This window comes from Mastomys coucha, unplaced genomic scaffold, assembly GCF_008632895.1.
Source record: "Mastomys coucha isolate ucsf_1 unplaced genomic scaffold, UCSF_Mcou_1 pScaffold12, whole genome shotgun sequence".
In the NCBI taxonomy this organism is placed as follows: Eukaryota; Metazoa; Chordata; class Mammalia; order Rodentia; family Muridae; genus Mastomys; species Mastomys coucha.
In genome coordinates, this window is record NW_022196894.1 from 44,264,211 (window position 1) to 44,289,113 (window position 24,903).

The following is a 24,903-nucleotide window of genomic DNA, read 5'->3' on the forward strand; positions in this document are numbered from 1 at the left end:
TAAAGAAAATTTAAAAAAAAAAGCTACTAAAAAAAATACAGGTTTTGTTCTTATATTTTATATATGTTCAACTTTATACTGAATGAGATTAACAAAACTTTCATAGTGAAACAGTATGTGAAAAATACATTTTTAGAGTTTAAAAACCTAGAAAAAATTTCAAATTTTACATCATTAAAACACAGTAGCATCTTACTTCTCTTTACCCTAAAAAGGTAGTCTTATCTCCAATGGCAAGCAATGTTATTTTCAAAGCCAAAATAAAAAAATTAATAGCCCAGTTTATTTATCAGACAATTACATGCAGAGCAGCAAATAAATCAGGAAAAACACTGTTCATTGTTTAAACACAACTTAGACAGGCATGCTACAATCAAAAATATATGAAGAACGTGTTGACTACACATTTTGGCATCTCCTTAAAGAACTGCTGTTTTCTATACACATCTTAGATGCTCTTATTCTATCATATCCCCTTTATGTTCTCTTTTAAATTTCCTAGCAATGAACCTAAACTGTTATGAGGATAAGTACTGTATTGCATTACCTTACAATTATTATGATATGACTACTTTATCTCATCTCGGAAAAAGGCAGTCACTTACCTGAAATGTAGATGACCTTTTGATCACTTCTTTGACCAAGGGAATTTGTCACTTTACAGACATAAACGCCAGAATAATTGACATTCAGTGGATGGACAAAATGAAGAGTATTGTCTGATGCCAATAAACCATCAGGCCATTGTCCATCCAACCTAGATATTTAAAAAGCATAACATTATTTTAAATAGCTTCAAATAGCAAACCCTTACAATTATTTAAACTGTTATACTTTTAAGATACCAGAAAAACTGTGTCCTTTACCTATAATTAGTTATGAAAGCATGTAATTTTTATTTCAATAAAGTTGAACTATGTAAGTCCATTAAGTACATCCATTTCTTTGGAAAATTAATCCGGGTATGTTAGATAGGTCAGCAAAATGAGAGGGAAGCTTTTCAAAGCTTTTATTAAATTTCACCAATTACATATATATTGCATCCTGATAACTATCACCCTCCCCCATCGATGAAACTCCAAACCCCCTCTGCCAAGCTCACCTTATTCATGTCTTTTTTATGATACACTAAATTTAACCAGAACTACTGGTATGACCATGTATTTGGAACTATCTACTGGAGGATAGTGGGCTCATCCATGGGTACCTAACTGAAAATAACATATTTCTTCCCATTCCCCAGAATGCAGGAATAGCTAATAGTTCGGTAAGCAGAGATGGGTCCTATCAGTCACTTCTTGACTAGTGGCAGGTTGGGTCTTGTCCAGAGCTAGCATAGACTGCCACAGCTATTGTTAACATCACAACTTTATTGATTGTGTCAAGTACCAAAGAAAGGATTTTACAGCTTTTCCCCCAACTTCCTGCTTTTTATTTCCCACGCATCCTTCACAATATTTCTCTGTCCTTTGATGGAGTGGTATAAATGTCCTATTTAGGACTGAGCATTCAACCATCACTTAAGTCTCAGGGTCCTCTGAGCAGCCATAAGGTTCTGGATTCAATACCACTCACTGTAGAGGGAAACTGAATCTGTACATCTCTCCTGGCACAAAAATCATCTCTAAATGGATGGAAAACTCAGCCTAAATCCACACATTCTAAAACTGTTAGAAGAAAAGGAAGGCAATATGCTACAAGATGCAGTCATAGGCAAGGGTTTTTAAATAGGACTTGAGTCAGAAAACAAAGCCAACAACCAACAAACTAGACCTCATAAAAGTAAATAGCTGTGTACAGCAAAGAAAAGCACAGTCAAAGAAATATCTTTGCCAGCTATATATCTACAGAGTTAATCTACAGAATATACACACACAAGAAAATAAAACAAAAAAATTTCAAGAAAATCATCTAATTTTACAGGCTATGGAGTCAAGTCCTAGTTTGCTTTAAGGGTCAGTCTGATACTGCCTTGAGTCACATGAGATGGCAATCTCTATTGGAGGATTTCCCAGATCAGATTGGATTATGGGCATGCTTGGGTAAATGATTATTAATTGATACAGCAAGGCACAGTCCACTGTGGGCACCAAATCCCTACATAAATGGAACTGGGCTATACACAAAACCTACTTTAGCATAGTAAGGAGCCAACATCCAGCATTGCTCAATGGTTTGTGCTTCATTTAATGAAGTACTTTTCCCTAATAACAGTCTATAATGTGTAAATGCTCCCCTAAGTTGCTTTGGTCAGAGTGTTTAACCCCATCAATAGAGATCAAAGCAACTATCTAAACAGATAATTCTTGATGATGATGATGATGATACAAATGGCTAATACACATTTTTAAAATTTAGACATTGTTAGCCATGAAGGAAATAAAAATTAAAACTACTTTGAGAGCTGATTGTACCTACTAGAATGGCTATCATCAAGAAATCAAAGCAAAAGCTGGAGCTAGGGCTCAGAAGTTAAAAGCATTTGGTGTTACTGAACCAAGACCTAGCACCCATATGGCACCTCACAATCTCTTTACAAATCCAAAGGATCTAATGACCTTTGTTGTCTCCATGGGCTTCTATGTGAACATGGTATTCATGTGCAGGCAAATACATATAAAAATAAATAAATAAAATATAAAAGAATCAATTAATAACAAATGTTGTCAGGCTGTAGACAAAGAGGAACATGTAGTCACTGTTAGTGGGAGTATAAAATAAAGTATTGAAATCAGTTCTTCAAAAGGCTAGACATAGAACTATCACCCAGCTTTCCCACTGTTAGGGATATACCCACAATAGTCTATATTCTACTACAGAGATATTTGTTCAACCATATTCAATGCTGCTCTATTCATGACATCTAAGAAATGAAATCAGCTTAGATGTTCATCAATTGATGAATGGATGATTAAAAGTATAGATAGATATAATTATATTCAGCTGTCAAGAAAAAAATGAGATATTGAATTTGTAAGTAAATGGAACTGAAAAAAATTATGAGGTAACCCAGGTCCAGAAACAAAGCACACCATATTCTTCCTCATATATAGACCTTAGCACTGTGTCTTTAGATTTGTGTTTAACATCAATACCTGTGGAAGCCAGGAAAGTCAAAAAATGGCCTTTGGGGGTTGGGTATGCAATAAAGGGGGGGTGCAGTACAACATGAGTGATGTGGTGATACACAAAAGTGGACAGAAGGAACAGTAGAAATGCAAAGTGTAGGATTTGGGGTAGGGGAGAGGTAGGGAGATTACAGGGCAGAGGGTAATTAATAAAGTAAATAGACCTGGGATGGCCATATGGAGACTCACTAACTTAAATGTAAGCCAAAAACAAGAGTGAGAGCTAGAAGAGCCATTCTGCAGATCTCTGTTAGTGCTGCTCCTAAAAGCCATGGATTATTAAACCAAAATCCTAGGCCTCTTTATTAGCTAAACCCTAGAGACCCCAACAATAGAGCTTCTTGCCATTTCTCAAGACTGACCAACAGAATTAGGTAAGACTCTACTGCTGAAGATATCACACACCCTAAATACAGGATTCAGAGAAACCAAGCTGAAACCGAAGTGGGAGGCTCCCTTTCTGCAGGCTAGCTATCATCAGATCTATGACAGTAATAATAGGGAAAAGGAAAAAAAAAAAGCTAAAATCTCTCACACTGCTGCCAGTATCCAGGGACAGAAATACCAGGACAGGATGGTAAGAGAGAATAGGGTAGAAAAATAATGAGAAACTTCTCATTTGTTTAATTTCTTTAGCTATAAATCTAATTATGCACTGATTAAAATCAGCCTTAGTGCATTCAAGAATACATTTCTCCTTTAAAAACTTGGTTACTCTGAGTTTAACTGTGTATTACCTGCTCCATACAGACTTGAAGGGTGGAGGATTCGCATCAGCATTACACTTGAGGTTAACACCTTTTCTTCCCACGAACCAATTTCCATCATATCCTGTTACTGAAACTTCAGGAGCATCTATAAAATCAATGCACAATTATCTTTTGTTAGGAATAAATACACTATACAATGAAAAAACGTTAACACAACAGATAAGCTTTAGAAGAATGGAAGTTATTTTTTCTTACTTTCAGCATAATCAATAGGGAAGGTAATATTCAGTAAATAGTACTTGACTAAGACAATGAATGAATAAATTGATGAAAGGATGAATGGAACTCAGATACCAGATAAACAAAAATTCATCATCTATTTAGCACGGATGCTGAATGTTAGACATCATAAACCCTATTAAGAAAGACATAGACATATATGTAAACCACAACAAAAAAATACATTATGGCACTTAATGAGACATGGCACTTAGGTCCTGCCTTAGCTTAGTACCAAGCACCTTATAAAACTGTCTTGAAAAGGATGTTTAATCTAAGAGAAGTAAGATTCATACATAAAATTTAGTAACATTCAGTTCACATGGAGGGCTGTGGCACCACATACTTTTGAGACTCCAAGTATCTAGTGCTGCCTGCTACAGTAATAAACCATTCACTCACTGCAGCCAAAGGGTCTACAGTACATGCACAGCATAAGCACATTTACTTAAGTGCAGTGAGTGTAATCTAAACTCTAAAGCACAGCATTTCAGCAATATGTAACAACAAAAGGAAAACTTCAACCTTTTGAACTGAAATGACAGCAGACCTACACACTTGCTAATCACATCTCCAATCTGCCTAACTTTACTCACCCTAGCTAAAAGATATAAGCAACCACCTTTTTTAACTCCAAAAATTAAAATGCCAAACAACTTCCAATGTATCAAAACAGAAATTGCTGAAAAGTGAAATGTAGATACCCATGACAATATGAAAACACACGTCAGAGAACTCCTCTAACTTTCAAGTACTCTTGTATGACTCTTGTATGTAGTTTTTACTATCTCAAAATTATCTTTAAAGTACTTTTAACTACATAAAAATTGTATGATATTTTTGGGAGGTTCAGCTTATAACAATACCAGACAAAGACAGACTTTCAAATTGCTAAAATGTACATAGAAAGTAAAAGGGATTTTTTTGTTTTGTTTTTTGAGACAAGATTTCTCTGTGCAGCCCTGGCTGTGGTGGAAGTCGCTTTGCAGACCATGCTGGCCTTGAACTCACAGAAATCCTCTTCCTAAGTGCTAGGATCAAAAGTGAGGGTAGCCACCACTACCCGGCTAAGTGAAAGATTCTTACTAAAAACAATAAGACCCAAGACTGGGTCAGCAGCCCAGGGAAAGACAATGGAGCTGTTTGTCTTTTAAGAAGTATACATCTGAAGTACAAGTTTCCACAGCTTCCTTAAAGCTAGCCTACTTTAAAATCTCAAAACAACAAAATTAAGCACAGATATTTTGAGAAACTCCACTGTAGGAATATCTGCATACTCAGTATTCAGACCAAAAGCAATGACCTTTGTCAACAGACGACACAGTGTGACTTAAGTTAAGAGCAGATGCTGGCCCATACTTACACTGTATGTCTAGTATGAAAGAGTATCGAATGTCTTTTTCTAAGGCCGGATGTTTTACAACACAAGTAATTCGCCTTCCTCTAGCAAATCTTGTGGGAAACAGCTTGTATTGGCTGACAATTGTTGCTGTTTCATTGGGAAAAGAAGTTGTAGTAGATTCCATTTCGCCAAGATCACCTTCCCAATCAATCTGTGCGACTGGTTTTCCAGTGGCTGCTACACAAACTGCTGCTACTGTCTCATTCCCTCCATCAATTAAAGAATCTGGCCCTTTTATCAGGCTCACCGTGGGTTCAACTGTTTAAAAGAAAAGAAGGCATTTCAATTAAGATAATAACTTACAATTTGTTCTAGCCAGATCTAGAAATATTTCATAACCTTAGGAACAAATACAAATAAAATAATGTAAGTATTTTTTTAAGTAATGTCAACATCAACTACATTCCTGGAAGACGAGGAAGACAAATTTTAAATTATCACCACAAAAACGGCTGTCTCTGATAAAGCTTCACATTCATAGATGAATGAACTATAACTCAAACATTTCTGTGACCTTGATCATAATTTCCTTTACGATATTAAAACCATCTTTTGAAACTTTTATGCTTTAAAAATGTGTGTGTGTGTGTGTGTGTGTGTGTGTGTGTGTGTGTGTATTACTTCACGCTAAGCAAAAAGTTTAAAGCAAATAACCTGAAAATAAGTTACTGGTTTTTGCTTCCTCTAATTCATACATATTTATGTATTTCCTTACATACATCCTCACTGAGAAACAAAGGAGAGGAAAGAAGCATAGAGAATGAATAAGTCTGTAGCAAATAGTCATGTATCCACCAGCATTTGAACTAAGAAGTTCCAAAGTTCCCTGTATCTTATCTTATGTTGTTTAATATAGAACCACAACGCTAACTTGGTAAATGAACTTTGAAATATCTTCTCATTAAAATCAATAAGGCAAATCCAAACCAGAGTGCCTTACTTTACCTGTGCTTGAAGTACAAAACAGAACTGCTACACATTATTTGTGCAGGTTTTCTTTGATTCAACCTTGGATTTAAGATTCATTTATTTAGCTTTACTTTTAGATTCACTTCAACTACTTATTTTCCCATGATTTAGATCCATATGGAATTTTAACTTGTACAATTTATTTATACAGTAATTCATTTATTTACACCAGAATTTATCACTGGTATATACTAGGGTTGTTCCCCGTTTTTCCTAAATAGTTCTACAACTATCACTCATATTCATGATATATTTATAACAGCTTTTTTTCTGGTTTGTACCAAATACTAGACCTGTTTCTATAATGTTTATTTCCAGTTTCACCTAAATTTACTCAAGGTGCCAATTAACTTGCAATTTCCAAGATATGGATCTATATCACTATGTTATTAGGTTATTCACCTAATAACAGTATTATTCAGTATTCGCCAATCGCAAATATGATGTTGCACAGCATTAAAATCTACATTTCTCAGGTTATGAATGAGCACAGACCATCACATATGAAAACATATCATTTCCAATTTTTTTTCTACCAAATGTATATTAAAGACAGTTTTTTTAACTGTTACATAAAGGCTATACATAAACCATGGAAAAAATGTTTCTTCTAAATTATATGAGGCATAGATTATTGTCTATCAGTTTTAAGCTTGCCACTCTACTGTTTTGTTTTTGTTTTTTGGTTTGTCTTAACATGCTGGAGAACTGAACCAAGGTCCTGTTGGGTGCTAGACACTTGTGTCACTGAATTGTATTCGTAGTCTTTTTTTTTAAAAGTTAATTCACAGGGCCAAGGGCCTCTCCTCCCATTGATGACCGACTTGGCCATCCTCTGCTATACTCATGCTGCTGGAGCCATTAGTCCCACCATGTGTACTCTTTGGTTGGTGGTTTAGTCCCTGGGAGCTCTGAGGGTACTAGTTAGTTCATATTGTTGTTCCTCCTAAGGGGCTGCAAACCCTTCAGCTCCTTGGGTCCTTTCTCTAGGTCCTTCGGGGGGAAACAGGGGATTGTTTTAGTTTTTTTTTTTTTCTTATTTTATTTTTCTTTTTTTTTTTTCCTTTTTGGAGGGGAACCTGGGAAAGGAGATATTATAAATAAGAAAACATCTAATAAAAAAAGTTAATTCAACTTTATTGAGTAATCTGTTACTTATTTTGATGGTTGACTATGTACTAAGAAATATTCTACGACAAAGTGAGGCTATACTATGTGATTCTTGTTTCTATTTCTTTCTATAAATTTATAGATTGATACATTTCCCCAAATGGTACAAGCAATACTGTTTTAAAGCCTCTGGTAATTTCAACATCCTGTGTGTGTTTAGATCCATTTGGGTGCTTTCCTCCCAAGGCTGCGCTCAAACTAACTCTGGAGCCTGCTGAGACTGTGAGCTTCTGTTCTGCCTGACTCGACATATGGATGCAGGGATTACAAGAATGTACCCCCAAGCTACGGTCAATTTATGTGGCAGTGGGAAGTCACAACCTAGCCTACATGCATGACAGAAACTCTACCAGCTGAGCTGTATCTGAGGTACAAGTTTGTTTCTGATATTTTGTTTGTACAGGGTACTAAATACAGAGTGTCCTTCCTTGTAAGACTGGTGGTACTCAAATGGAGGACAGACCTGAATTTCAATTAATAATGTAGAAATACTTTCAGATGAAAGACCAATATTCTCCAGAAAAAGATCTTTCTTTCTTAAAGCCAAGCTAACCAGGCCAGGACTTTTAAGTTCAGCCTCCTGAAAAGTAATACATATACTGGGTCTATGACTATTCAAGCATGATTTACTTCCAGTTTACTGTTACTTGGAGTGCATATCTTTGAGATACAAAGCAAATTAGGTCAGACATTCCACACTGGACAGAACAGAAATTAGACTTTGCCTCTTGCTTCACTTGATCTTAGCTCCCTTTTATAGGCTGTCTATCTCATCTAAGCACCAGGACCCTTCTTCCTAGTTATCCAGAATCTCCTGATTGGATCAGCTTTCAGTGCATAGTCATCTTCTCCTAGTATTAATGCAATCATATTCCTCACAATAGACTTGAGGTTCCAAATGCCTCAGTTGAAGCACTGGCTCCAGTAACTTACAGACTCACTAAAACTTTCTTTTCCTCCTCAGGAAACATGCAAATTTAAAGTCAACTTTGAATGATACTGTTTATCTCTAACTGGTTTTATCACTTTAGTTGACTTCTGTGTATAGATGCCCTCCACTAAGCAGTCTAATGATCTTGCTAAACCTAGAGAATACTATTCAGTGAGACACAAGGGGCCCCAAATGCACACTTTCAAGTAAGACCACAGCAGCAGGACTATAAACTATATTCTAAGCAGCAAGGTCTCGAGAGCAAATGAGGCAGCAGCACAGGGTCATGTTAATAATAGAGGAAATATCAAAATCTCTATCCAGTCAAGTTATTTTCATGTGCACATTTCTTATACTTCATATGAATCCGTTGATCAAGTACTTTATCAGTGGTCCCCTTCCAACCATTTTAATTCTTGTCAATTCTATACTTCCTCAGGATACCTGTGTGGTCACAGATATTCATCACAATGAGGAAGTGTTACTGGCATTTGATGGGTTGGAATCCATGGCTCTCCAAAGCAGTCTATGATAAATAGGATAAAGTCCACAACTACAACAAAAAATTCTAGCTCTAAACTTTGCTCTAAAGATCTCTTAGACTTGGCTGTCTGTCAATCCCAGTAGAATGTTGCCCTAAATTTCTTTCCATGTGCGAAACCCACACTACCCATTACTTTAGGATTCACACTCATTCCTTTTATAATGTATCTCTTGACTGTTCTGCTCACCAGTTCATTCCTGTATCTTATTCAGGAATTCTTAGGGAAAGGTGGCCTCCTGGAGCTGAGCAGCGAGGCCTTCTGAAGGAGAACAGTATTACTCTCCTTGTTAGCTACAGACTGATATCGTTCCTCCATCCCTGATCTTGACCACTATATAAGGCATCTGCATTTCCAGTCTCCTTTTAGGTCCACTTCAGAGAGTTACCACAGGTTTTACTCAAACTTTCACCATTAACTCCAACAATTCAGGTAGGAAAATAAACCTAATTTATTGTGGAAAACTGTGTCTGAGTCAAATAGGCATACAAATCTTCAGAGGAAGGAACAAAAATCAATGGGAAGAACACACACAAGGTGATTAAAGACAGGCCCAAAGCACGTCACCAGTACAAAACAAAACAGGGAAAACTTAAACCACCAAACATGTGACTCAAGCTCATAAAGTGAAGTAATAAAAATGTTATAGATAGTTCAGATTTTGTTTTAAAAACAGGATCTCACTCTGTAGCCCCATCTAATGTGAAATCTGTGGAAATAATCTCGCCTTAGCCTTTCAAGAGCCAGAGTAACAGGTGTTAGTCACCATGCACACATGAGAATCCCATTCATTGTTAGAATTAAAGTGCTCTCTAGTATGAAAAACTCTACACAGCATTACAGACAAGTATACCCAGGCTTTGTTTACATTGAGAGCCTAGAAATATACAACTTTAAGACAGAATTTGAAAATGTGGTTTAATTTAAACCAAATTTACAGAAATGCTCATTTTATATTCTTGAAAACATCTTTTATTTTAATAACTTAATACTTTTTTAATTTTATTTCATAATAATCAAACCCAACTCAAGCACACTTACCTAACACAGTCACAGTTGTAGAGGACTGGGCATTTCCAAGTGGGAATGTAACAGCTTTGCATATATATTTTCCAGAATCTGAGAAGCCTATGTTATGCAGAGTAATTGTTGCATCATTAAGTGAATAGTTTTTAAACAACACTCTTCCCTGATAATCTCCTTGAACAGAGAATCCATACTGAGGATGATGAACTGCAACAGTCTGTGTACTTTTGCCATGTATCTTCTCCCATGAGATCTGTGTTATAGTTTCATTCACTTCAATTAAACACTTCAATGAAACATTCTTTCCCCACACTGCTGTGACATGTGGCTCCACAATAATTGATCCAGCTAAGGCACCTATAGGAAAAATAAGAAACACACATAGTTTTGACCATGGAAAATTTATGTTCACATATAGTCACTCTCCCTCGTTCTCTACACACATTCATATCCCACCCACCCACCCATCTCTCCCTCTCCCTACCCCTCCCTACCTCCCTCTCTCTATCTCCTCCCCCTCCCTCCCACCCCCCACATACCCCTGAACAATAAGAGACTGAAAAGAGGTGGTATCTGGATTCAGTTAAAAGTCACATCCAAAGTGACTATCAAGTCATTCAGCAATGAGCTCAGTAGTAAGTGAACTACACTGAAAGCAAGCTAGGAGCAGATCCTCCCCATCAAGACTCCACAGGAGATTTCAGACCTAGCTGATACTTTGACTACAGCACTGAGAAGCTAAAGCGAGATACTGGTGAACCATGGGTAGATAGATATCTTTGCCCATAGAACCTAAGGTGAGTGAATGTTACTCCAAAGTTACCAAGCTTTAAGGTATTTATTAATACTAAAAACCTATTTGTGCAAGATCTCTGAAGTCAAATATATGATTCAAGCACTTTCTTGTGGAATCCTTACATACTAAAATTCTCTGTAAAAAAAAAAAAAAAAAAAATCTTTCAATATAGACCAAATTCCAGAAAACACTGATGAAGAATATAGAATTGATTTTTTTCAGCTGAGTGAAGAAAACTTCTACAAACAAGTTTAAAATGAAATGACATGAAACTTGTTCATTATTTCTTTCCTAAGCCATAGACAATCATGATCATTCTAAAGGAGACCAATACCAATCACACTATTCAGTAAATGCTTTACAACAGAGACAAACTGCCTTTAGAGCGCTCGCAACACATGTGACCTGACAAACAAAGAAGACTATGAAGCCATAACTTGTAAAAACATCTTTAAAACTTAATTTTATGTCCAACATTTTAAAATGAGTATACATATACTCATATATATATGGAGAAGGAATGAAAAATAATTTTTAAATGCATTCCACTTTATTCAAACACTTTTTTCTTCCTTTTGTTTTATTTGACAGAGTCTGGCTATATAAAAAAGCTGGCCTCCTAACTCCTCTCACAGTCCCACACTGACTTACAGGCTGGTGCCACTCATCCAGCATTCTTCAAACAGACCTAGAAAACAATTTTAAACAATAGGGATAATATTGTAAAAAATTAATTAGGTGGAAAAATGTACATTCTCACAGATACCATATGAAGGTATTGATCATTTATGACACTATACTTAACAGCCTTGAAGAAAATGTTTTGGTGTTCTTTATACCACTGTTCATTATCAAGCCCCTCAATTTCCCATTATCCATTCCAAATGTTGACATAACTAACTCAAACTGTATGATGTGCATTATTCTAGGATATTTTAACATGAAAAGGGGTAGAGTCAGGCAAATTATGGACAAACATATGAAAAAGTATCATGACTTTTATTGGGGACCAGGGCAGGATGATCAGATGGGAGAGGGGAGGCAGAGGAGGGTGACAGAGGGAGTACAATGAGGGCTAACACTAAGGAAGGGCCATTCTAGGAGTCATGTTCAAGTCTAATGCTGCAGAAGCTTCCTAAAATATAGACAGACATAATTGAAGGTGATCTAAGTGGAATTGCTAAATAATGGTGAGACATTCCTCATCACCAAAGTTTCCAGTTCTGCGAATAGGTTATATGTAATGGAGTTACTGGCCTGATGGTAAGGCTCTACTGCTGAAGACCACAGCTACACAACTCAGTGAACACAGAAGTACAGTTGGTGCTTATCTTAGAGCTTTCACCTCATGGTACTGGAAGGTATTCTGCAAACTACCAAAGGAAAAAGATAAACACCAACCCAACTACAAAACCTTTGATTTACAACAATGTCCTGCCTGCAAGATGCACTACTCTAACAGTAGACCTAACCAAACAATATCTGATTCTATTTAAGGCCCACTGTATGAGATGGAATCTATCCCCAACACTGCTCATATGGCCATGAATTTGATACTAGATAGGCCAGAGACCTAGGGTAAAACCAAATACAACTGTACTGCTAAAGGAACATAACAATAAAATGACTCCTAAGGACATTCTACTATACTCATAGATCAGGGTCTTGTTCGGCCATCATCAGAGAAGTTTCCTTTTGTAATAGATGGGAACAAATACAGACAGCAACAACTGGACACCAGAGAGTGAATATGGAGTAAGAAACCTTGGAACACTCAGTCCTAAATGGGTCTCCATTAATGCCTTCCCCTCAAGGTTCAAAGAAATGCTAAGGAAGAGAAAACGGAAAGACTGGAAGAGTCAGAGGGGATGGAGGATGTGAAGGAAACAAGGCCTTCTAAAGACAGGTAACTAAATATATATGAACTCACAGACTGTGGCAGCAGGCACAGGACCTGCATAGGTTTGGGGTTGCATAGTGGGATCCCAACAATGAGGAGGAAGTGGATACAAGCCCTCATCCCTAACCTAGAAGCTATCACCAATTGATAACTACTCACAAATGAAAACTTACTTTCCCCCAATAGTCTCTTACTGGGTAAACAACCCACTCTTAAGACTAGGCCCCAGGCCCAGCAATACATGGCCAACATAAAATGAACTCATAGAATTTTTGAAAGTTCTTTATCTCATAATGCTTTGTCAGGGATTTTTGGTTCTTTTGTTTTGTTTTGTTTTGTTTTTTCACTTTTTTCATAGGCCCACTTCATATCTATTATGGTTTCTGGTTTTGTGTTTTTACTCAATTTCTATGTGTATGAACCTGTGTCTCTAAGTCTATATGTTTCCTAAGCTTTTCCTTTACCTCTTTCTTTTGTTTTGTTTTGTACTACTCTGGTTTGTTTGTTTTTATCTAATTTTCTTTTATCATTTTGTTTAGATGCCTATTTCATCCTATTGAGAGAAAGAAAGAGTGTGGACTTAGGGAAGTAGGAAGGCTCTGGGAGGAGATGGGGATACGAAAATCATAATCAGAATATACTGATTTTCAGTAAATCACTTTCAGCAAGTTGCTTTTGCAATAAAATGAACAATGATAGCATAAACCCAGTCTACATTTAAGCCACAGTAAGCTCTACACTTCACACATTATGCTGTACCACACTGACTTATTCCAAGAATATACACATACTATGAGTAATAATAAAAGCTGACATAATTTCATTTGATACCAAAAAAGAATTTAGTAACAATTAACTCTTACAACCTTTCTTTTACCAAAGAAAAAACTAGCATATAAAAAAACAAGGCCTCTCAAAATAATACATACTGCAAAACAGTCACCATCATCACACTGAAATTATGAAAAGAAGTAAAGTCCTTAAACATGGTCTCCTATCACTGTCCCCATGTAAAATGAACAGTAAATTCAAACCAGTACAGAAAAGGGAAACCTAAGACACATATTTATAAAGCACAGTGTTACAATCTGAATATCCTATTACATGAAAAAAATCAAGAGGACGAAGCAACAGGGTAGGAGAACAAATAATCTGGTTGCTCACAAAACAAAACATATAAATCATAGCTATGTTATGATCAATGCAACTTGTATAAATTTACTGTGGAAAAAGTTAAGACTTATTATACAATAAATCAATTAATAAAATAGATGAGTTTATAAGCCTGACTAACTGACACACACAGCAGTGTTCTGGCACTTGTATCTTGGAACTTTCCAGCCTTTCAACAGTGAGAAATAATCCCTATGCTATTTAATCCAGTTGGTCTATCTTGTATGTAGCAGCTGAAGTTGACCAACACAGGTAGTATCAGAATAAACTTAGCAAGCTGCTACTGATGGTATATCCCAATGACCCACAAGAACTAAAGCTGGATGGGTCACCATTACTTAAGGAGTATTTGTACATTAGTAAGCCAGGAGGGAGGAATGTGGAAAGCAGAGAGCAGACAACTAATCCATTCATTCAAAATGTGTCTTTAAAAGCCAACAGTGTTTAAATAACTCTCAGTTTGACAATAAAGATAAGAAAGAGACCAAGATGAAATCTGAGATAATGTAATACACTTGGTAAGAAAAAGTAAACTTCAAGCAAATCCAATTTTAAACCTCTACTTGTATCCGTTTTGTTAGTGGTTCAGTGGCCAAGAAGTCACACACATTACAGACTACAGTCACAGGAGACAATATCATTTGACTCTAGTGATGAAATGAATAGGGGTGCACATATAAAGACCAACCTTGGTGTTTCTTCGTTTAAAGCCTTAAACCTCTACACAAGGCTTTGCACTACCCATCAAACAACGATACTTCAGTTGTCCTCACACTCTTTGGATTTAAAAATTATAGTACTTTTGTTTTGTGAACCGGGTTTTTGCTTCCTTCCAAATAAGACTTAAACATGTTTCTGTTTCTGGATTAAACCCACAGGTTATAAACCAATTCTGAGTAAGATTATCCCATTTGGAACCTGGAAACTGTAGAGGAATAGATTTTCTGTTACAATTCTTAAGCCAAACTCCTTATCAGAAGACCGTTTCCTGGGGGCTCCCCTGCTACTTCTGCCCCTGCTTTCTCATGTGAAGCCAGATTTAACTAAAACAACAAAGGAAACCTTGATATGCACAAATGCTTATTATAAGATACCTCAACTGCTTAAAATTTACCCTTACATTAAGATTAGAATCTGATGTCTAAGGAACAATCCATTTTTCCTAACAAAACACTAGTTTTCTCCTAGGCGCTTCTGGCAGGAAGTCCATGCTAAAACATGCTGCTTCTGCTCTATATTTCTACGTGATTTACCAGTTAAGCTTTGTATCATTATCTACTTAACTAACTTGAATGTATTATCATCTCAGACAGGAGAGAACCTGCTCATTGATGAGAGCACTACAACCACAAAAAGCTAACTCTGGCACCTTCCAGTCATGCAGTCAGTACTCGGTGACCTCAGAAGACAAGGCATCTGGGAACTTACGGCTAAGTGAAATGAAATGCCACATGCCATGACTAGTATGGATTAGTTCTTCAAAAGCATGTACTGAGAACTGAACTACAGTGCCAGGTGGAAGCACACAGAGACAGCGCGGTTCTCTTGTTCTTCACTTTTGCCTCAACAAATTAAGGAATTTTTCACAAATTTGATTATATGTACTTAAATACTATCTTGTACCATGTCTCTTCTTTTTTACTTCTCACCTACAATTAATTTACACATTTCAGGTCTCAATTTCTTTTAAATGTCAATATTTATAAAGTATTTAAAAATAGTCTATAGTTTATTTTAGTCTATGTCAAAACTAAATAACTCTATCATTAGAGAATAAAGTCTACTAAGAATTCCAAGAATTCAGAATAATTTTAAGAGCTTTTCTGAAATTTGTGTATGCCTTATCAACTCCAGACTTCAAGAAACACATTTTGAATACTCTGAATTCTTTAAAAATGATAAATGTGATATCAAATTCAAGAACCTAAGAAAAAAGGGCTTTTAAAGATCCCCAACTACTTAAACAGAAATATTAGAACAGTAACATGAAATAAACCACTATTTATATACTATAAACTTGAATATTCTTCAAATATGGATCTTTTTCTCATGCCATCACTAGAAAAGATAGACTCTGAGGTTATTTTCTATATTCTTAGGAGAAACTGTATCACATAAAAATTGAGAGAACTGAGCATTCTTTCATTCATCAATATGTATGAAACGTATGCCTGACACATTTCTAGGTGGTAGGAACTCTGCTAGAGCAGAGAGATGCCAGTCTTTAATGAGTCTATCCTGATGCAGACATAATTAAGGAAATGACGTTCTGCACACACAAGGAGGAAGAGAAAGCATGGCAAAGAGGTCACTGCAGGCAGGTACAAGAGAGATAACCGGAGGCCTCCTGGCGATGAGACTGTAGCAAGGACTTTCAAAGAACAATTCTGACTCAGTGGGGTATAGTGAGTACAGGGTGATAGGAGATGAGAGAATCTACAAGGGAGCAGACCAGATCAGCTAGCTTTTGTCTTGAGTGAGATGGGAAACCATGGGGTGGGGATTTCTAGCAGAGATGAGCAAGAGTGTAAAAGCAGACAAGATAAACGTACTCCACGACTTCTGGTCAGCACATGAGGAATGACAGGAAGTCATCTATCAACGAGAACTAGCAAGTTAAGAGTAATTCTTTGAAGAGCAAGAAGACAGAGTTCCAAAACCCAGTTTTAGACTTATATTTGAGATGCCTATTTCATAAGGAACCACCAACCAAACAGCAAACATGAGCTGGACCTAGGTCCTCTGCAGATATGCAGCATTAAGTGCAACTTGGTCTTTCTGTGGGTCGCTCAACAACTGAAGGGAGGGCTGTCCCTGAATCTGTTGCCTATGGATCGAGTTCCGCTAACTGGGCCTCCTTGTCTGGCCTCAGTGGGAGAAGATGCATCTAGCCCTCGGTGACTTGATGAGCCAAAAGGGAATAATACTTGGGGGAGGGGGATGGAGGAAAGGGAAGTGAGGAATAGGGGGAAGATCAATGTGAGGAGTAACAGGGAGGAGAGGAGGAGCTGATATTGGGATGCAATATAGATGAATTAATTAGTTAAAATAAATAAAAAGGAAAGCAAAGCATTAATTGGTATGCTCTTCCCTTGGCCTGAAAACATATACATACAAGTAACATCATACAGGCCAAACAGGCTGTATTTATTTAGGGTATATGATATGTATTTAGAAATGTACATACATACATGTAATAAATATTAGAAAGAAGCCATGAATTTGAAGAGAAAGGTACATGGTGGGAAAGAAAAAAAGGAATGGGGAAATGTATCACAACTAAAAAATACTCAAAAAATTAAAGCATCAAGAAACTCTTTAAAGCACTGAAGTAAAAAAGTGTACTGACAAAAATTAACAAGACACGAGGGGAAGAAGGAATAGGAAAATCGTGAACATGTTTAACTTGAATTTTGCTCTACATAAATTCACAAAAGTATTTTTTTAAAGATTTATTTATTATGTGTATTTATTACAGTGTAAGTACACTGTAGCTTTCTTCAGACATGCCAGAAGAGGGCGTCAGATCTCATTACAGATGATTGTGAGCCACCATGTGGTTGCTGGGATTTGAACTCAGGACCTTTGGGAAACAACAGTCAGTGCTCTTAACCGCTGAGCCATCTCTCCAGCCCCACAAAAGTATTTTTTTAAAGTATGATTATGGATAAAATATTCATAAAGGCAAAACTTAATAAGTTTAAGTTCATTATACATGTGTGTGTATGTGTGTTTGTGGTGATAGTAAAATATCACAATTGTTTACTTGTCTAATAAAATACTAAAAAGATAAATAAATAAACACATCCAGGGCAAGTAGACTGATCATCACATAACAGGGCAACAGTGACAGTGAACAGCCAACAGAAAATGAACACAGAACCTAGCTCATATCACCGCAGAGGTAAATTCCGCATGTATGGTAGTGTATCAGAGAAAAACATTGGCTTTGATGACCTGAGCAAACATTAAAGTACTTCCACTCAGAAACACTTCAGTAAGTGAAAAGCACAGAACAGATCTGCAATATATAAAGCTAAGATACAAACAAAAGTTCAAATCTAGCGCTCATAAAAGACTCCTACAAAATCTAAATAAAGACAACCCAATATATTAAAACAGGAAGAAAATGAACACACATTTCACTAAACAGGTAGTCATATGGTCCACAATCCTGAAACCCCAGCCATTGGGGAAACACAAATTGAGTTAATGTTTTAATATTGCTCAATAGTGAGAATGACTAAACGAAAAATCTGCTATTATAGAGGAAACTCTTACACTCTACTAGTAAGAGTATATATACTGTTATAAGCTTTTTCAGAGCAAGACATGGTTGTGTGTGCCCAGAAATTCTACTGTCAAGACAAGTGCTATGGATGCTCATACTAGCACTATTCATAAAAACTTCAAAAATGAAGACAACTCAAAGTAATATCAGAACTCTAATTAATTTTGCAGTAGAACGAAAAATACTATATACTGTGGCTCTAAAAAGCTGCTATGTATAACAATGTTGTTCAATCTACTAGTATCAGAAAAGATGAAAAATGTAGTGGTAACAGAATTGTGGTTATTTCTGGAGACTTATAACTAAAAAGGAAAGTTAGAAAGACCTCTAGCATGCTGCTAATGATTTACTTCTTGGCCAGAGTTGTGGTTTCCTGTATATACTAATTCTATAGTGATTCAACAGCACACTTGCATATTTAAGTTTTAACACTGCACTCATCTGTCTGAACTTCTATACATGCCAGCTCACACTTGGCATCTTCCAAATGCTTTATTTATTTGGCACTTTCACTTGGACCAAGCCCCAAATAATAATTTATACTATCAAAACAAAAAGCATCACACTTCTGTCAGGAATTTAATTATGTTACAAAAAAAGATGTGTTGAAGACCAAAGCTCTGATATCTATAAATGTAACTTTATTTGAAAATAGGATTATGTGCACATGTAATTAACATGTAATTAACATGTAATTAACATGCAACTTAAGATGTGGTCATGCTAAAGTAGGATATGCTTTAGTGCAATAGGATTGTTGTGTAAAACTTCTACACCATATGTACAGAAAGGGTAACATAACGAAAGAGGCAGTTACTCTGCTGCCATAGCTACAAACAACAAAGACTGACAACAGCCACAGGAATTATTCTGCAAGGAAGGATTCTATTCTAAGAACATGGGTTCTGACTTCAAGATTCTAAGACACAAGTCTGTGGTTTAAGTAATTTAGCACATGGTGCTGATATGGCACACATAGGAGTCTAATATATCCTATATAATTTCTGATTCTTACCTCAGCTTCCCATTCAGCAAGTGCTATACTACTTTCTTAATGTAGTCAATACAAATCCCCCAATCCACTCAATTCTCTGCATTTTTAATACCTGGGATCATCATGACTTACTTTCTTCTAATAATCTCTTATTTTAAACCTTTCACTTCCATCTTTACCATTATTATTCTAACTCAGAATATACTTTTTACGATAATTCGTATTACTTTCCTTACATAATTTCTCTCTTCCCAAACTGCTATATATTAATTTCCCTATATTATTTCTCTCATCCTAAACTATCAAGATACTCCAGTACATGATACTCAAAAGGTATGCAGTATCTGGATACTATATCCTACTTCCTTTAATAAGTATAGTAATAAATAATCCATCAACTTCTTATATTCCTTATTAGTTAGCTTTTATTTTTTTCAAGGTACCTAATAAATCTGGGAGACTGACTCAGTCCTAGTTAAGTATCTGTATCCACCAACATGAAATTATTACTACCACCCCATCATTTACATCTCACAGGTTCAGCTTCTGTCAACTTGTGTCTTCAAGATGATTAATAATTTATTCTTCACTATGTTTTACTTCATTTCTTCCAGCTATCATTCACACTGATTTATCTTCAAAATATATCACTAAAATCATGAAACATCAAATCCTTCCCTATCTATAACTTTCCTCCTCCCTAAGATTTTATTTCCCTCAGCTTAGAAGGTTCTTTCACTATGAGGACTCCTTAAAGACAAGCCTTTCTTATGTTTTCTGTTCCTGAACCTTGCTATACCTCTTTCCCATGTGCATCTCCCACGCCTTCCCCCCAGATTTAGGGGACATAAAATTGAAGTGGACAAGAACAGGCTTCTCTTTCATTGTCTATACATGGACAACTTAAGGCAATGTATTTTCCTGAACTACAGTACTTGCTACCCAAGCATTCTACTATTAAGCCCTATCTCTAGACTTCTTTGGACTTTAAGAGCCTAAGTCTGCCCTAGAAGCCCTTGAAATGTATGATCTTCCTGTCTTAGCCTCCCAAGTAGCTGGTTTTACAGGCCTATGTCACAAAATCTAATATCCAATTTTATCCAAGTCAGTGTCAGAGGCAAAGCTAAACTATCCAGTGCTTTTAAGATGCAGCAAGTAAAGTTCTGGGCAATCGCCCCTTCAGTGGGATCTGGTCTATAGTTCTGGACACCCAAGTAGCTTCCTTCAGTTCTTCATTTCCAAATCTGCACCATTCAATACCCTTCAATCATCCTCCTTTCACTGGAGTCAAGTTCTGGAAACTCCTTAACTGAGAACTCTCAATCTTAATGTCTTAGAGCTTGGGACAATACCAGGCTGGTGGCTTAAACAAGCTATTGTCTTAAACACTGAAGGGCCAAAAGTCTGAGACAAGGGTGCTAGCATGGTCCAGTTCCTGCCAACAGATCTTCCTGTCTTGCAGATTAACATTTTCCTGCTGTACTATCCTTCCGACCAACTCACTAACACTACCACAGTGGGGATTAGAGGTCAACACATAAATGAAGGGGAGACATATATTCAGTTCCTAGTGAGCTGATTCATTCTTCACTTTCCATTTTATCATTCCCAAGAATAGGACCTAGCCTGTATCTCCACTAGATCCTCACTGGGTAACTCATTGGGATTTGACATTTTCCCCCATCTCTTTGTACTAAAATTATTGAGTCCTGGTACTTAGAGAGATGGCTCTACGGTTATAAGCCCTCACTGCTGTTAGAAAGGTCATGAATTTGGTTCCTAGCACTCATATTTAAAGCAGCTTACAACCACTTTTAACTCCTGTTCCAGAATTTTCACGGGGATCTGATGCTCTCTGACTGCACTCCATGGGTATACACATGGCACACACGTATACACATACACAATTTAATAAAACAGTCTTTGATGCTTCAATTTTTTCTTCTTGACTAGTAATTTACTACTTGCATACTTATTAAAAGCTTTTTTCCCCCTTTCTTCCTCTATGACCCAAGTCAGGGTCTCATGTTTTCCAGATCTGCTTCAAAGAATGACTCTGAGCTTCTGATCCTCCTGACACCACCCTCCTCAAGGATTTTGGATGTGAGTCACAATATGTGGTTTGTGTGATGCTGAGAATCAGACCCAGGGCCCATGTATGCTAAGCAAGCATTGTACCAGCTAAATTGTATCTCCAGCTATAGTAGAATAGCGTGGCCATTCCCATCCACACACAGAAAGTGGAGAGGGAGCACGAATTGATGCATTTCCTCCAGTGAGGCCCCAACTCCCAACTGCCATAACTTCCCCAAATAACATCCACTGGAGACCATGTGTTCAAATACATAAGCCCATAGGGGACATTTCTCATTCACACCACCATAGCTCCTGTTAACCAGTCTAATCTTAGCTAAGAAAAATAATCACTTGCCTCCATAAAGTTCCTATCTGAATGCCACGGAAATACTAATTCCTTCTAGAATCCTTACACCAGTGATCTTTTCAACATACTACCTTCTATTTCATTAGATCCCCTCATAATGATAAAAGTAAATATTTCATTCACAATTCGGCCAAAACTGTTAGATTCTTCCTCAAGTCTTTCTCCATCAGTAGTAAGACACTCTTCCCATAGTCCTACTAATAACTTTCATTTACTTTTATGGTACTGGAGACAGAAGACAAGGTCTCATGCAAGATAGACTTGGGCTCTACCACTGAGCTATATGCTCAAATCTCTTGCTACTCTTTACTTTAAGACCAAGTCTCATTATGCTGCGAGGCTTGTGTTCTTGAGCTTTCAACTGAAATCCTCCTGTCTCAGCCCTGTAAGTAGCTGAGACTACAAACCTGCACCACCAGGTCCTATTCCACAACACTTTACACTTGTTTGGTGTAGATCTAGAGTACAACTTAATTTCCACAGCAATTTTGTAAATGAAGCATCATTTAGAGGTAGAAAGTAATTAAACTGCCTCTCTGTCTGTCACACACACACACACACACACACACACACACACACACCCTCAGTGCAGCTCTTCTAACACTGAACTTTATATTTCTTAGGTGAAGACCATACAGCTCAGTGGGAGAGTGTTTGCCTAGCATGTTCAAGGCCTAAAGTTTAGCACTGTAAAAAAATAAAATAAAATAAACTGTACACATCTTAAGGTCCAGTATTCCAAAGGGATGTTCTATATTTAATAAAGCTTGGGGAAATCTCCTTCCTGTTTGAAATAACAATTTTACTTGGCTGAACTCTACTTGTCTCTTTTAGGCGTTCTTGATCATCATTCCTGAAAGTACCATAGCACATACTCTGGTGTCATGGTCTGATTAATAGTCAATGACCAGCATCTTTCTCCAGACCCAATTTTGAAGTCCTTTAATTTCTGTATAACAAAATCAAGTGTTATAATTACTACCTAAACCTCATCATATTTAAACTGTAAATATTATTCAACCCACTCTTTAAACTTAAACTTCACAAATCAACAAGTACTTAACCATCTGATAGGAAAAGCAGTTATGAACACAAACAAGAAGCACTACTCCAGGCGACTGCAGAGGGCAGCAAAGCAACACAAGTATCCTGAAGAGAAAACCTTGATCTTAAAACATATCATTAAAGCTTTGCAGGCCGAGAGGCTTGGAAATGTTATAAAAAAAACTGCAGAATACACACACACACACACACACACACATTATCCATGTATTTAAGTGTTTACATATAAACAAATAGTTTAATAAGCAATGCATTGCCTCAAAATAGGCACCATAATTACTACAAATTACTTCCAGTCTTAAACTGAAAAGGTTTTCTCACTAAAACTATGAAAATAATCTATCTTTACTTTTCAACTATCTTCTTACATACAGAAATAAAATACCATACTTTAACCAGGCAGCTGTATTTTTCTAAGGCATACGTGTTCATTACTATTGCCAACTCTAGACTTTATATATTCTCTTTTTTCATTTCAAAACCAGTCAGGTATACGGTCTATAGCAACTTATAAAAAAGAGAATCTTTTGGCATCACACTAATATACAAGAAACAAAAGAAAACCACAACTCTTTACTGACATTTTATATTAAATTTCATTGTTTAAATATTGCTTGTGAATGAAGAAGCTAATGTAAAAACATATATTCAATACGGATGTATTACTGGCATGTTTCTTATGCTAGTTATTTGTTTATCTCTTTAAAGTTTTACAAGAATTGCAAGAATTCGGAGTAGCTATGTCAGCTATTAACATAAGCACACTTCCAAGTTAGTAAGAAAATGCTGATGTTGTAGCCTTGCACACTTAAGCCAAGGTTCAAGTATTCTTGTGTGTTTTACCCACCCCACTCTGAGTCATAATCTCTTCAAACACAATTAAAAGGCATTAAAGAAAAAAAAACATTTTTTCTAAGTAAAGGACCTAACCAGTTTCTAAACCAGTTAAAAATCATTTTACTGACTGTATTAGCATTAAGTTGAACTTAGAGCATAAACAATTACCTCTAATTTAAAGCAAATTGGATCCACAATGACAAGATCATTATGAAATTAATTTTAACCATTATGAAATTAATTTTAACCTAACTCAGTATAGCTATACTTAAGAAATTTTATTCTAAGTCTTAAAAAGCAACGGTCCAAAATATTTTGTAAAGACAGTCATTTCTATCATGCCCAATTCATAGAATAATTTGTTTAAAGCCAATCTTGTCAGTTTTCCAGTGCTGCATTCGTTATACTTTTATTCTCTGAAGAGTCAGCTCATTCTTAATTTATTTCTACTTAGTATTTTCATGTCTTACCCAACAGCAGCTCTGGAATATTTGCATTATAAGGTAACATGCTACCAATCATAAGTTTATGCACATCATAAAGATATGCCTCCACTGGAAGCTGTTTAAACTACATCCACACTACTTAAAATAACGCATAGCTGACTTTACAATGCCACTGAAGAAAATTTACATTCCTCCAAAAGGGCAATTTTAAACCTCTTCAAATTCAAAATGGGTATAGCAATGAGAAGCCAGCAGATAAAACAAAACAAAACAAACCACAATGGGGAAGTACTGCAGGTAACAAAGCCAGGCCTATCAATCTTCCCTAGTTTGTACTTCAAACTTAAAATATACCTCCACAGTGCATACCTCCTGTAACATATTTTGTATAGTATAGCTTTTACAACATAATAAGCATTTCATAAAAATAGTTAAAATATATTGCTTCATGAAGCAAGTTCTTAGACACACTAATAATCCAATGCACACTGTGAACTTTTTTTGTGAGGTTTTAATTATATAGTATATGCCTTTTCCAATTCCCAAATACATTAACCATGGTACTTTCTTCCTAAGACCAATGTTCCATGAAAAACTCCTACCAACACTATTCTGAACATACGACCACAGGAAAATGGATTTACATTCTCATTGTACGTAAGCAGCTGTGAGGGACGCCTTTATGAGGAAAGCCATTCTTACATCAAGTACTTTAGGGTGTAAGTTGGTAGAACAATGTGATTTTAGGTCCAGAGAGGATGATGTATGTACTTCAGAGACAATTTAAAGTTTACTGTTCCAATG

The 24,903-nt window shown here is 36.3% G+C and overlaps 1 protein-coding gene across 3 annotated transcripts in view; it reads right to left on the minus strand.

Moving 5' to 3' along the window:
• Nectin3 (nectin cell adhesion molecule 3) overlaps positions 1-24,903 on the minus strand; it is a 94,762-nt gene that overhangs the window by 62,764 nt on the left and 7,095 nt on the right. For all 3 annotated transcript variants that reach the window (XM_031364025.1, XM_031364023.1, XM_031364022.1), the window contains exons 2-5: positions 10,173-10,514; positions 5,481-5,777; positions 3,866-3,983; positions 606-757 (exon numbers count right to left, since the gene is read on the minus strand). In XM_031364025.1, the coding sequence (XP_031219885.1) occupies positions 606-757; positions 3,866-3,983; positions 5,481-5,777; positions 10,173-10,514 (909 nt within the window). The remainder of the gene's footprint in view (positions 1-605; positions 758-3,865; positions 3,984-5,480; positions 5,778-10,172; positions 10,515-24,903) is intronic.